The sequence below is a fragment of the Trichosurus vulpecula genome, chromosome 9 (assembly GCF_011100635.1).
Source record: "Trichosurus vulpecula isolate mTriVul1 chromosome 9, mTriVul1.pri, whole genome shotgun sequence".
Lineage (NCBI taxonomy): Eukaryota > Metazoa > Chordata > Mammalia > Diprotodontia > Phalangeridae > Trichosurus > Trichosurus vulpecula.
The window spans coordinates 150,375,831-150,388,464 of NC_050581.1; the positions used below are offsets into that span (position 1 = coordinate 150,375,831).

General features: G+C 48.6%; 1 protein-coding gene across 1 annotated transcript in view; it reads left to right on the forward strand.

Annotated features, from left to right (window-relative positions):
- The window catches only part of PLXND1 (plexin D1), a 205,177-nt gene that overhangs the window by 153,574 nt on the left and 38,969 nt on the right, over positions 1 to 12,634 (forward strand). Inside the window, exons 20-25 of the mRNA XM_036737796.1 lie at positions 4,990 to 5,104; positions 6,496 to 6,603; positions 7,055 to 7,167; positions 8,633 to 8,740; positions 10,518 to 10,648; positions 12,175 to 12,373. Of these exons, the coding sequence (XP_036593691.1) occupies positions 4,990 to 5,104; positions 6,496 to 6,603; positions 7,055 to 7,167; positions 8,633 to 8,740; positions 10,518 to 10,648; positions 12,175 to 12,373 (774 nt within the window). The remainder of the gene's footprint in view (positions 1 to 4,989; positions 5,105 to 6,495; positions 6,604 to 7,054; positions 7,168 to 8,632; positions 8,741 to 10,517; positions 10,649 to 12,174; positions 12,374 to 12,634) is intronic.

Here is a 12,634-nt window from a genome sequence, read left to right on the forward strand (position 1 = left end):
TCCTAGTCTTAGCTTCTGCTTTGTCTCCGTCATTGGGGCCGGAGCCAGGAGCCAGCTGGAGCCAGGCGCCAGTTCCTAGGTAGCAGCTGAAGATGCCTGGGTGCGGGCAGGTGTGCGTAGGTGTGTGGGTGCTGATGGAGCCCTCGCTGGAAATGGAGAGATGGCCTGGATGCGTCTCAAACGTCTCAGCATGTCCAAAAGAGAATTCACTCTCTTTCCCCACTCCCCCCCCTCTCCCATACTTCCCTGTCTCTGGAAATGGGGAGAGCACTCAGGCTCCTCGCCTCCCCAGTCCTACTGGGGTCCTCCTCCTTCCTCCTGACAGCAGTCAGAGTGAAGTTCAGTGCCACCAACCAGCCAGGGGCAGGGGCTTGGTAAGCAATCAGGCAGCTGCAGACTGGGCCTTCCCTCACCAAGCCCTGGGCCTTTGGCCTTGCTATGGTAGTCAGCATTCAAAAAATCACTCTCTTCTCTGTAACACTTCAAAGATGCAAGCGCTTTCTATACAGCTCTGTGAGGTAATACAGGCACTGTTCTTAGAGAATCAGGGAGGAGAGAGTTCTGGGCTCTGAGTCAGGGGCCCTGGGTTCAAATCCTGCCATAGGCACTTGTCTCCCAGCCTATTTCCTCATCTGCAGAACGGAGGTGATGATTGCCCCAAACCCCGCAGCACTGTTGTGAGGCTCAGACTAAAGTGTGTGTGTACACATACAATATTTCATTTTAGCCTTTATTGATATATGACACGCACATACATATAGATCTCACTTTGGAAACCTTCAAGCTCTGTAAATGTCAGCTATTTTTTATTTATTTATGTAAATATAATATATAATTATACATAGCCACATGTAGTTATATATTATAGGCATGTATATCATATATGGTAGTTATATTTATATGTTTATATATTATATATGTTATGTTTTTACATATAACTATTATATATGTTGTGAGGCTCAAATGAAATATATATCACATATGTATGCTATATGTAATTATATATGTATATAGATCTCACTTTGGAAACCTTCAAGCTCTGTAAATGTCAGTTATTATTATTCTAGCATTCAAATGGGGGCGATGTGACTGAAATTTGAGAGAGGAGGAGTGACGTCTCGCAGGATGTCTGGTTAGTAGTGGCTTAGTATGCTGCCTAGCACATAGTAGGCACTTAATAAATGTTTGTTGATTGATTGATCAAACTGAGTCCTCAATGCAGCTCCCCTGACTCTAAATTTTGTGTTCTTTCTACTTTAAGAGAAAAAAAATAAAATCTAGTCCAACCCCCCAAGAAGTTAATGGCCTGCTTAGAGAGTGTGGTAGAAAGGATTCTGGGCTGGGAAGTCAGGAGACCTGGGTTCTCATTCCAGTTCTGTTCCTAACTGACCCAGAGATTTTGGCCTGAGTTTCCTCATGTGTTAAATGAAAGAGTTGGATTGAATGAGCCTTCTTTAAATAATTAGTGAGCAGCGCAAAGCTTGATTATGCTAAGTGCCAACAGATGAATGGTGCTTGGGATAACTGGTGTAGGCATCCCGCAGGAGAGAGTCAGGGAGGCTCGTGAGGGAGGCAAGGCTTGAGAAAGGAGATAGGAGCCTTCAGGAATTGGAGGCATGGGTTCCTACCTGGGACTGGCAGCCCTAGTCTCTCCGGCCCTCCTGGATCAGTTTGCTTCTTGGAGATGGAAACAAGACAAAGCATTTCTGTGGAGCTATCGTGTTACTAAGGGAGCCTGGGGAATAGTCTGGTCCCAGCGGGACAGTGAAAGAGAAGATCAGCTCCTATATGGAAGACTGCCACAGCCAGTCAGGGAGAGGGAGCTGCTCCAGGCCAGCAGGCACCTTGACCAGAAGGCTTGGCTCCAGCTGCCAGATTTGGCCTCCCTCGCCTTGCCCCTAACCTTTCCAAAGGCCAGAAGCCCCTCTTCAGGGCTGGAGGGCCGAGGCTCATTGGATCCCAGGCACAGGGCTGTAAGTGACAAAGGAAGCACCAGCCGACATTGGTAGAGGGAGTTTCATCAGCAGGCATTCCCTCTGATGAGGAAATCACAGCTAAATCCCTCCAAAAGGGTGAGAGCAGATTTAGATTCTGGAGGACTTGAGTCGGAATCTCATCTCTGGCGCTTCTGACATAGACCCACGCTGTCTCACACGCAGCCTCTAGGTCCGTTGGCTTCCCCCAAGGACTTTCTTTCCTTATTCAGAGGCAAGGAGGGTTTCAAAGCTGTGCCATTCAGATATTTACAGTTTCAAAATGTTGCATCATTCCATGAGGATCAGCACAGCACCTAGGACTCCAAAGTCTCTCCAGCCAGTCTACGCACAGGCAGGCATCACCAGCCCCAGCAGGGCCCTAGAAATACTTCTGAATAATGAACTCCGAGGATCCGCACCCAAACGCCCTTTCTCTCTGACACAACTTTACACACAGAATTCTCTCCAAAGGATGCCTTTTCCTCCTTATACTTGGTTCTCCAGGGTTCAACCACTGTCCTCTTGAGAAACCATGCTCTCCATCTCCAGATAGATGCAGGGGGCAGCCTGAAAGTCAATGGATCCATGTTCTGTTCTCTCCCTGTTACACCCTGTTGATTCACTCAGTAACCTCTCTATGCTCTCTGTCCCAAACACACCTTGGATCCAGATCTCACCACCTGAACACACAATCACCAGCATCAGGGGACTTCTAGGTGGTGAGCCTTTAAAGAACCTGGCAATATAAAAATGCTTGTTGGTTAGTGAGCCAGCTAAAGCTATTAATCACTTCCGATGAGCCAGGTGTATGTTAAGCTCTAGGGGATACAGAGATGAAAATTAAACAGTTCCTGCCCTAGGGAGTGTATAGTCTAATGGGGGAGACAACATGTGCTCCGTGGATGCCTGTAGAGACACAGCTTCTTCTCTAAGCAGTTGGTACTGCCTTCCCCAAAGATCTTCAACCTTAACAGTGACCTTAGACAAGTCATTTCTCTCTGGCCACAGTTTCCTCATCTATAAAATTAAGTTGACTTGGCTGATTTTTTGAAACTCCTTCGAGCTCTATGCACTGTGACTGAGCCCTCCCTATAGGAAGGGACAACATTGACTGGAAAGTGCCTAACCTAGTCCTTGTATACATGAGGAGCTTAATCACTGCTGACAGAATGCTGGACATGGGACTTTTGGGGGAGCTGGTTAAATGAGAGGAATTCTATCCCTTTGGAAGCTAAGGATGCAGAATCATGACCAAAGGGTATGACAAGTCAACCTCAGGAGGGTGGGGGAAGGGAAGACCAGCATTTTTGGAGCCCCTGTTGTATGCTGTGGCCCTTTCTGTCTGTCCCTGTTTCCCTGGTCCAGGAAGAGCCTGAATACCTCATATGGGAAGCAGGGAGTTGTGTGCCCACTGAGGGCAACTGTGCTGGCCTTGAAGGGGAGGCAGGGGAGGAGATAGGGCCCCTGCCCTCAGCGGATCTGTGGTCTGGTACAGGGGACAAGACTAAAATACATGAAGCAGTGAGAGTGAGGTTCAGTAATTCAGAGAGAGGAAAGATCCCTGGAGTTTGGGGGTATTCTGGGAAGGCTTCCAGGAGCACAGTAACAACAGTAATAATAAAAATGATAATAATTGCTGACTTTTAGATAGACTTCAAGGCCTGCAAGCACTAAATATATAATATATAAATATAAATATATAATCTCATCCGATCCCCACAACAACCCTGGGCACTATCATTATCCCCTCTTTACAGATGAGGAAAGTAAGGCAGAGGTTAAGTGACTTACCCAGGGTCTTACAGCTCAGTAACCGTCTGAGGCAAAATTTGAATTCAGGACTTTCTGACTCCAAAGCCAAGCCATACAGATGCCTACAGTACAAAATGGAAAAGAAGAAGGCATTTGAAATGAAGAAAATTGGGTTTGAATCTTTTCTTGGCCGCTTGCTATCTGGGTAAACTTCAGCAAGGAATTTTAATCTTTCTGTGTGTGCCTCCATTGGGCTGTCTGTAAAATGGAGAGGCATTGTGGTGTAAAGAAGATGGCCTTGGAGATGCAAAAATCTGGTGTCCAGACCTGGCCCATGCTGGCTGTCACAACAGCTCTCTTAAGACTGTGGGTCGTACCCAATGGAATCAAGCCCCGTTCCAGAGTCCTCTTGATAAGTGGTGCTCTCTATCTCCAGATAGATGGAGGGGGCAGCCCGAAGCATGTTGCTGTCCTAGACGTGGCTAATGCAGGAGTTTGTTTTGCTAGACTATATGTATTTGTAGCAGGTTCTGTTTTCTTGCTTTCTCGATGGGATGAGGAAAGGAAGGTAGGAGAGGGAGATTTCTAATCTGAAAATAAAATAACATTATTTTTTTTAAAGAGCCTGTAGATTGCAAAGTAGGAGCTTTTCATTCTACATTGGTAGCTCCCTAGACCAACAAAGTCACAGGGCTGGACCAAACCCTGCACCCCACCCCCAAACCACTGCCTTGCCTACTTCAAATATTTGTTGAGAGTATCAGAGATCATGGATGTGAAGTGCTTTGTCAGTTACTGTGGCGGATTTGGTAGGATTTGATGTGTGGTATAGAGAGTAGGGACAATGCCCCAATATATGGAAAGAGGTTTGGATGGGAAGTCAGGAGGCTGTGTGTCTTCAGTCAAATCACTCCCCCTCTCTGGACCTCCCCATTAACATGAAGGGGTTCACAACCTAGTCTGTGAACTTTTAAAAAAATTTGATAATTATATTACAATATAATTAATTTCCTTGGTAATCCTGGGTATTTTTATGCATTTAGAAACATTATTCTGAGAAAGGGTCTCCTAAGCAGACTGCCCAAAGGGCCCGGATTAAAGCTAGATTTTTCCACCTTTAAGATTCTGTGCCCAAGCATTGTGCCAGAGCCCCACATCCCGGAGGAACCTTCCCACCTGGGCCTAATGCTATCCAGCCCCTTCCCATCCCCCCTTCCCTTTGCTATGGGCTTCTCATATTCCCCTTCCTCCCTCTGCTCAGATCCAGGTTGGGAATTTCAACCAGACCATCGCCACGCTGCAGCTGGGTGGGAGTGAGACAGCCATCACCGTCTCTGTCGTCATCTGTAGCATCCTGCTCCTTCTGTCCGTTGTGGGTAAGAAGGGAAAGGGGCCCTGGGTGCCCAGGCCTGCCCTCCCTCCTTAGTAGCACACTTAGACATGACCACTTCGTGCTGGGAAGGAGGTCGAGATTGGGCAGTTTGGGACGTCCCCACTATCCCTCACTGCTGCCTGCTGACTCACACAACCCTCTCCCCAGCTCACCCTCACCTCATCTCAAACCACGATAGGGCTCCAAGCAGTTGTAATATGTGGTTGGATAGGTAACTTGGGCCCAGAGGCTAGAAGATTTTGGGATGCCATGCAAAGGACTTTTGACTTTCTCCTGGAGGGAGTAGGGAGCCACTAATGGTTCATGGTGAAACAGTGTCCTGGGAAAAATAAAATTCCTGGGAATATAAAGGTATTCTATACAGAATATTATTTTATCACTCAATTAACAAACATTTATTAAAGGCTTCCTTTGGATAAGACACTGTAGGAGAAATGGAAGAACCAATACCAAACACTCAGAAAATGTTGCTTGACCTAATAACCTTCATTTCCTAGGATAAGTATGGCGGAATTCATTAGTGCTACTAGGTGGATATTTCCTTGCAAGAGAATTAACCTTTATAGCAAATACTGCTGGTTATGTAGCTGCCCCCCAAATTCTTCTTCAATCTGGTCTTCACCTGTACGTAAGAAAGATTTAGCACCAAAGTTTTAACCTAACTTGACCCTTACTAATTTCCCATTTCCTGTCCCCTTCCTCTACCACGTGGGCCTTCCCCTCCAAGACTGTATTCTGTCTACTCTCCACGTATCTTCTACATACCTGTTTATATATGTGTTCTCTCCTCCATTAGAATGTAAAGAGGACAGGGACTGTTTTTGCGTTTTCATCTTTCTTTGTATCCCAACATTTAGCACAGGGCTTGGCACATGGTGAGCGCTTAATAAATGCTTGTCGATTGGTTAAGACATAGTTTTCAATAAATATTTTAAAATCTCCTCCTTTTTGCAAAAAAAAAAAAAAGACATAATCTCTACCCTCAAGGAACCTACAGTCGTACTGAGGAGCCTGCATATATGCACACACAGCACATATATACAAACACAAAGACACATCTGTGCATGCATGTGCACACACAGAGACAAATAACCATACCAAGCTGTCTGTATGGATTAAGAGCCAAGTGAACCACAGATCAGCCTGGGCTGGGGTGACCATAGAAGAGCGGGTCTTAGCAGAACGGATAGGAATGATGATGATTTTAGTATGCCCAGCTTCTCTGTGGGAAGAGGAATTCCCCCTTCCCATGCCTGCGACCAGGAGACAGATGAGGCTTGTTAGCTAAGGGTCTCATGTTCCGTGCAAAGGCTCACAGAGCAAACTGCCAGGGACTCCTGGCTGACCCCTTCCTCCTTCCTCCTCTTCCCCCAGGGCTGTTTGTTTTCTGTACCAAGAGCCGCAGAGCCGAGCGATACTGGCAGAAAACCCTACTGCAGATGGAAGAAATGGAGTCTCAGATCCGTGAAGAAATCCGCAAAGGTGATGGAGACTGGGCAGGGGAAGCCCCCAGGTCGGGAGGACCTCGGGCAGGGTGTGATGGAAAGAGCAATGGCTTGGAAATTAGGAGACCTAGGTTCTAGATAGAGCCCTGCCCCACGCTGGCTGTATGACCTTGGGCGAGTCACCTCATCTTTAAATGGAGGGATCAGACTGGATAATCCCCAAAGTCCTTTTCAGGTCTGCAATTCCAGAGGAGTTGAGAAATTGGTAATAGTATAATAGGTAACCTCCTGCCCAAGAGCTGATTCAGCCAGGAATACATGTGTAGAGACTGTTGCTTGGTCCCTGACTATACACCCCTACCCCGGGTATCCCTGCTATCCTGGAGGTATTGAATGGGAAGAAGCCCGAGGCAGCCCTCGCTGGGTAGGATGAAATCATTAGAAGAGGGTGCGTGGCTCATGTCTCTCCTGGGCTTCCTGACCAACAGGCTTTGCTGAACTGCAGACAGACATGACTGACCTGACCAAGGAGCTGAACCGAAGCCAGGGCATCCCCTTCCTGGAATACAAGCACTTTGTGACCCGAACTTTCTTCCCCAAGGTCAGAAGCACCTCTCTTCAGAGCCTGAGTCCTCCTTGAGGCTCCCAGTGACATGGAACCTTAAACACACTCATTGTTGCCTGCCTTATGGTGCAGTACAAAGAGTGCAGGTCTGAGAGTGGGGAAGGGGCATGGGTTCTAGTCCGGGTTCTGCCATGCCTGAACTGGGTGACCTCACTTTTCTGAGCCTCTGTGTTCTCATCCATCAAATGGCCATAGTAATGACCAACATGCCACCCTGATGGAGCTGTTGAGAGAACAAAATGAGAAAATGGATGAAAATCAGCTTCATCTTCTATAAATGAGGCTAGCTGATCTCTAAATCCAAATCTCCAGCCTATGCCCCTGACCAAGGGTGCTATTTTTGCCCTCTACTTGACAGAGAAGGGCACTGAAGCTCAGAGTGGTCAAGTGGCTTGCCCGAGGTTGCCCACATCTACTAGTAGCTGAGCCCAGACAATTTCCTCCTTCTCCTGCTTCCCCAGCTTACTCCTTTTTCCAGTGGCTTACATGTATTTCCATGCAGTGGCCCAATGGAAAAAGTCATGGCATACATGTGTGGAGGGCAGCTGGTCCCCAGCTGGATGAGTCTTATCTTCCCTCCCCAGATATTCCTTCAGCCATCCTGACACCAGGGTGAATCCCTGGGGTGGATGATTCCTATCTACCTGGCATCCGTTTGTGCTCATTCCCCTGGTAGGCTCTTCCCCAGTTTCCATGCTCCACCCCAGAAATGGCCACATCCCCACCCTGTTTCTGGATGAGATGCATCCAGCCCATGGGCCTCGCTCCTCCTGGTGTCCATTTGGTAATGCCAGCTGCCGCCTGCACAGCATCAACAAACCCAGTGGAACACTGGGGCCCCATTGGGTGGCTGCCTCTCCTGCTAGGCTTCCCTCTCCCCTGCCTGGGCAATGATAGTTTTGTCCAACTGCCTTTTGAAGGTAAAAGGTGAGCTCAGAAAAACTCCCAAGGCTTTGCTGGAGAATGTCATTCATACCCCAAGCTGCGAAGTCTGTAACTGCTGGATTCCAATGACTCTTCACTGGGGGATGCTAAAGTAACCCCTGCTGCTTCCCAGATCTCCAGGTGGTTCACTTTACTGAGCTGGCAAGATGGTCCCCTTCCCCCCAGCCCAGTGCTTGGAGAGTATTACCACTGGAAGGAGACACCAAGTTTTTCTGGTTGTTTGTATCCTAACACATCCTTTAAGAAAAACAAAAGCCTTCCTAGCTTCCTTCCTCCAGGACAGCCTGGAGCTCTGCTTAGAGAGCCAGCCAGGGCTGAGGGGCCATGGGGGACTGCCCCAGGGCTGAAGGGACTCAGAGCTGGCCTGGCCAGGCCCACAGGCCAAAGGGCCAGCAGTGGATGGGGGTGGAGGGAGGGTTTTTGGTTCCCTCCTCAGAGCTTGGCTTTCACTCCATGACTCCCTCTCATCCTTCCCCTGGTTTTTCTTTCCTTGTAGTGTTCTTCCCTCTATGAGGAGTGCTACATTCTGCCTTCCCAGCCGCTCAACTCCCAGGGGGGAGCTCAGGTCCAGGAAACTCATCCGCTGCTATTGGGGGAGTGGAAAGTGAGTATGCCAGACACAGCCACTGCCCAGAGACCTTGGAGCCCCATGGCCGGGGACCAGAACCTCTCCATTGCAGACAGCCATTTCCTCTTCTGTCCCCCTCCGAGACTTTAGAGGCACAAAGGCGTGAGATATGTGTCCCTCAGCCTTCCTGTTGGACTTCTTATCTAGCTGGGCCTCCCTAGGATTTCAGGGAACTCAACCCTCAGCCCCCTCCCCTCCCATTCTCAATCATTCTGGGGGCGGGGGTCACTGGTGGGGGATGGGGGCAGGGGGAAACACACAGCCTGAGAGCACACTTACAGCAGCCAGCACTGCCCGCCACCCCCTAAAGCAAGACCATTTATTATTATTATTTCTGATGACCATCAGACCTCATTAACCAAACTTTCCACTGCTGCATGTATATGGTTCTACCCTGGGCCAGATCATCCCTGTTGTCTCTTTGTCCCTGTCAGATTCAAAGCCAGAGGAACCAGGTTCATATTCTCACCTCTGCCAGTGTATTAGCTGTGTGATCTCACTCATATTGCTAACCTCTCTGGGCCTCATTGATCAGGGAGACTCCAAAGGAATGTAATGTGGTATTGTCTTTGCCTCTTGGCCCCAGCATCCTCACAGTTAGTTCCTTGATATTTTGCACGGCTGATCTTGGGGTTTGGGTACCAGGGTGTGTGTCCTGGAGAGGCTTTCTTACTTTGCATACTAAAGATGGAGATGGTGATGCTCTGGGCAAGCTATGACCTTATGGGACAGGGTGGGGAGGGGGCAGAATTCTCACAGCCCTGGGCTCCTTCAACACACTATGACACTAGTTGACCCCGTGGTTTTAGAGTCACTGAATGTTAGAGATGCAGGGATCATCCAGTCCAACCCCTCGATTTACAAATGAGGAAACTGAGTCCCAGAGAGGTGAAGATAGAACTCAGATTGGAACCCAGCTCTTCTAATTCCAAATTCAATGACTCTCCCATAACACCTCATGGTTAGGAAATCTGGGTTCTGGCCCCACTTCAGCCACTGTCTGTGTGATCTTGGGGAGGTCACTTTGACCTTTCTCAGCCCAAGTTTCCTTGTCTGTAAAAGAAGGAGATGGGACTAAATGATCTCTAAGGCCTTTTGCAATTCTTTAAGCAAAGGGAGTCTGACATACACGCCATTCCAGACCTCCATCGCCCTCATGGATTATGCCATCTTAGTAAACAGATGGGTTCTGCCCATGTACCAGTCCCCAAGCACATATGGTTTTCTACCAATGTTGTGACTTTGGTATCTCTTAGCATAGTCTCACTGGCTTCATATGGCAGCTAAACCCTCTGCCTCCTGCTGCTCTTGTCCCACAATTGTACCCCAAGGTAGCTTCTACACCTCCTGCTCCCTGTTTTACTTCTGGCTACAAGTGACACCCGTCCCAGAGCTAAGAGATAGTGCGCCATGGGAGGGAAGCAGTGAGGAGGAGAGGGGAGAGGAGGAGAGGGGAGAGGAGGGGAGGAGAGAAGAGAGAGGAGGAAGAAGAAGAGAGAGGTGGGGAAGAGGGGAGGGGAGGAGAAGAGAGGGGGAGAGGAGAAGAGAGGAGGGGAGAGGAGAGAGGAGGGGAGAAGAGAGGAGGAAGAAGAGGAGAGGGGTGAGGAAGAGGGGAGGGGAGGAGAAGAGTGGAGGGGAAAGAATGGGAGGGGAGAGGAGGAGAGAGGAGAGGAGAAGGGAGAGGAGAGGACAGGTGGCCTAGGAAGGGCCTTCTCCACCCACAATGACTTCACTGCCCCTCCTTCCTCTGCAGATCCCTGAGAGCTGCCGACCCAACATGGAGGAAGGGATCGCCCTGTTCTCCACCTTACTCAACAACAAGCACTTCCTCATTGTCTTTGTCCATGCTTTGGAGCAGCAGAAGGATTTTGCCGTTCGAGACAGGTCAGTGCAACTGTGGTGGTCAGTTCTCTCTGCTCCTCCTTGAAGCCATGTCATAAGGCGAGCCTTGGTCATCCTCAACCTTCTGTCCTCTACCTCATATTCCCCAGAAATAACAGTCTATCTTGGCCTGGCTGATATTATTATAATCACGGACCTCCCCTCCCCTGCTTTTCCGTGGTCCCTGCAAGCTTTAAATGCTGTGAATTCCAAGACCTAAGAGGTTATGGAGGTAACTCTGGAGAGAAGAGTGTGAATGGCATTGGGTGCCATTAGCCTGACAGCATGGAGAGCCTTGAAGTCCAGATCCCTGAATGCTGTTGTAGCGTCAGAGTTCACATATGGCCATGTTCCGTTAACGGTGGACCCCATCATCTCCGGCATGTTGTGCAGCGTTCTGCCCCAGTTTCCATTTCCCACCTTTGTACAAATTGTCTCAAGCCCTCCCTCCTCAGCTCTACTGCGTAGCTTCCTAGACACTTCCTGCACTGACCCCTACAATTGCCTTCCCACCCCACCAAAATTACTTTGTCTGTACTTTATCTATATGTTGTGCGATGTGGCATTGTGGAGAGAGAGTCGGCCTTGAATCTAAGAAGAACTGAGTTCAAATCCAGCCTCTCATGCATTCTGGCTGTGTAACCCTGGGCAAGTTACAGTGCTCCAAGTCAATGGTGTCAAACTCATATAGAAATGGGGGCCACTAAAACGTACATAAGGATCTCTGTCGGCTGCGTATAAACTTAGTTTTAAAATGTAATGTTTGCCATTGTTTTCAGTCATTTTTCAGTCATGCCCCATTTGGAGTTTTCTTGGCAGAGATACTGGAGCGGTTTGCCATTTCCTTCTCCAGCTCATTTGACAGATAAGGAAACTGAGGCAAACAGGGTTAAGTGACTTGTCCAGGGTCATACAGGTACTAAGTGACTGATGCAAGATTTGAACTTAGGAAGATAACTCCTCCTGACTGTAGGCCTAGCACCCTTTCCATCTATCGATGCTTTATTGTATTTTTATTTATTTTGCTAAATATTTCCCAATTACCCTTTAATCTGGCTCAAGCTGCATTCAGGATTATTGTGGGCCTTGGGTCTGTCACCTCTGCTCTAAGCAGCTCTCAAAGACAGATCGCAAAGAAGGTGGCAGCCTGCGTTGGTAGAGAGTTTTCTCCTCCTCCGGGAGTTCCCTACATCAGCGACCTCCAAGTCCAGGGCTTAGCCTTGTGTTTCGTACATGCTCCCTGCATACATGTCGATTCCCCTCAGTAGAGGAGAAGCTCCTTTGTGGCTCACACTGATTGACCCTGGCTGTTTGTCAGGAGGGTTTTATTTTGTTACTGTTACCAATCTTTAGTGGAAGGAAAGAAAGTAAATGCTTGTTAATTGGGGACAATAATAAAATGCAATTAAAAAGAAAGGCGGTAAGCTGCCTGAAGGCAAGGACTGCTGACGCTTAGTCTCAGGGTCCCCATTGCTCGGCACTGTAATTCATCATTGCTATTTAATTAGTCACTGGGCCCTCGCTCTCAGGTGCAACCTGGCCTCCTTGCTCACCATCGCTCTGCATGGGAAGCTCGAATACTACACCAGCATCATGAAGGACCTGCTCGTGGACCTCATCGATGCCTCAGCCTCCAAGAATCCCAAGCTGATGCTTCGCCGGACAGAGTCTGTGGTGGAGAAGATGCTGACCAATTGGATGTCCATCTGCATGTACAGCTACCTGCGGGTAAGGGAAGGGTCCAAGATGGCCCCACTCAGGGGAGTGCAGGGTGTGGGTGGTCAAGCCTCCTTTTAGGGTCTGTGGGAACTGCTGCAGCTGTCAAGATGTCTGGGTCTAATTCAGTCCAACTCAATTTAATTCAAGAGGCTATGTGCCTAGACCTGTGCTAAGTGCCTGGGGATGACACTGAGGACAGTTGTGGAAGCAGAGGATCTTAGCCCTGGAAGGCGCTTTCAGTATCATTTAGCTTAGGCCCTTCATTTTGCA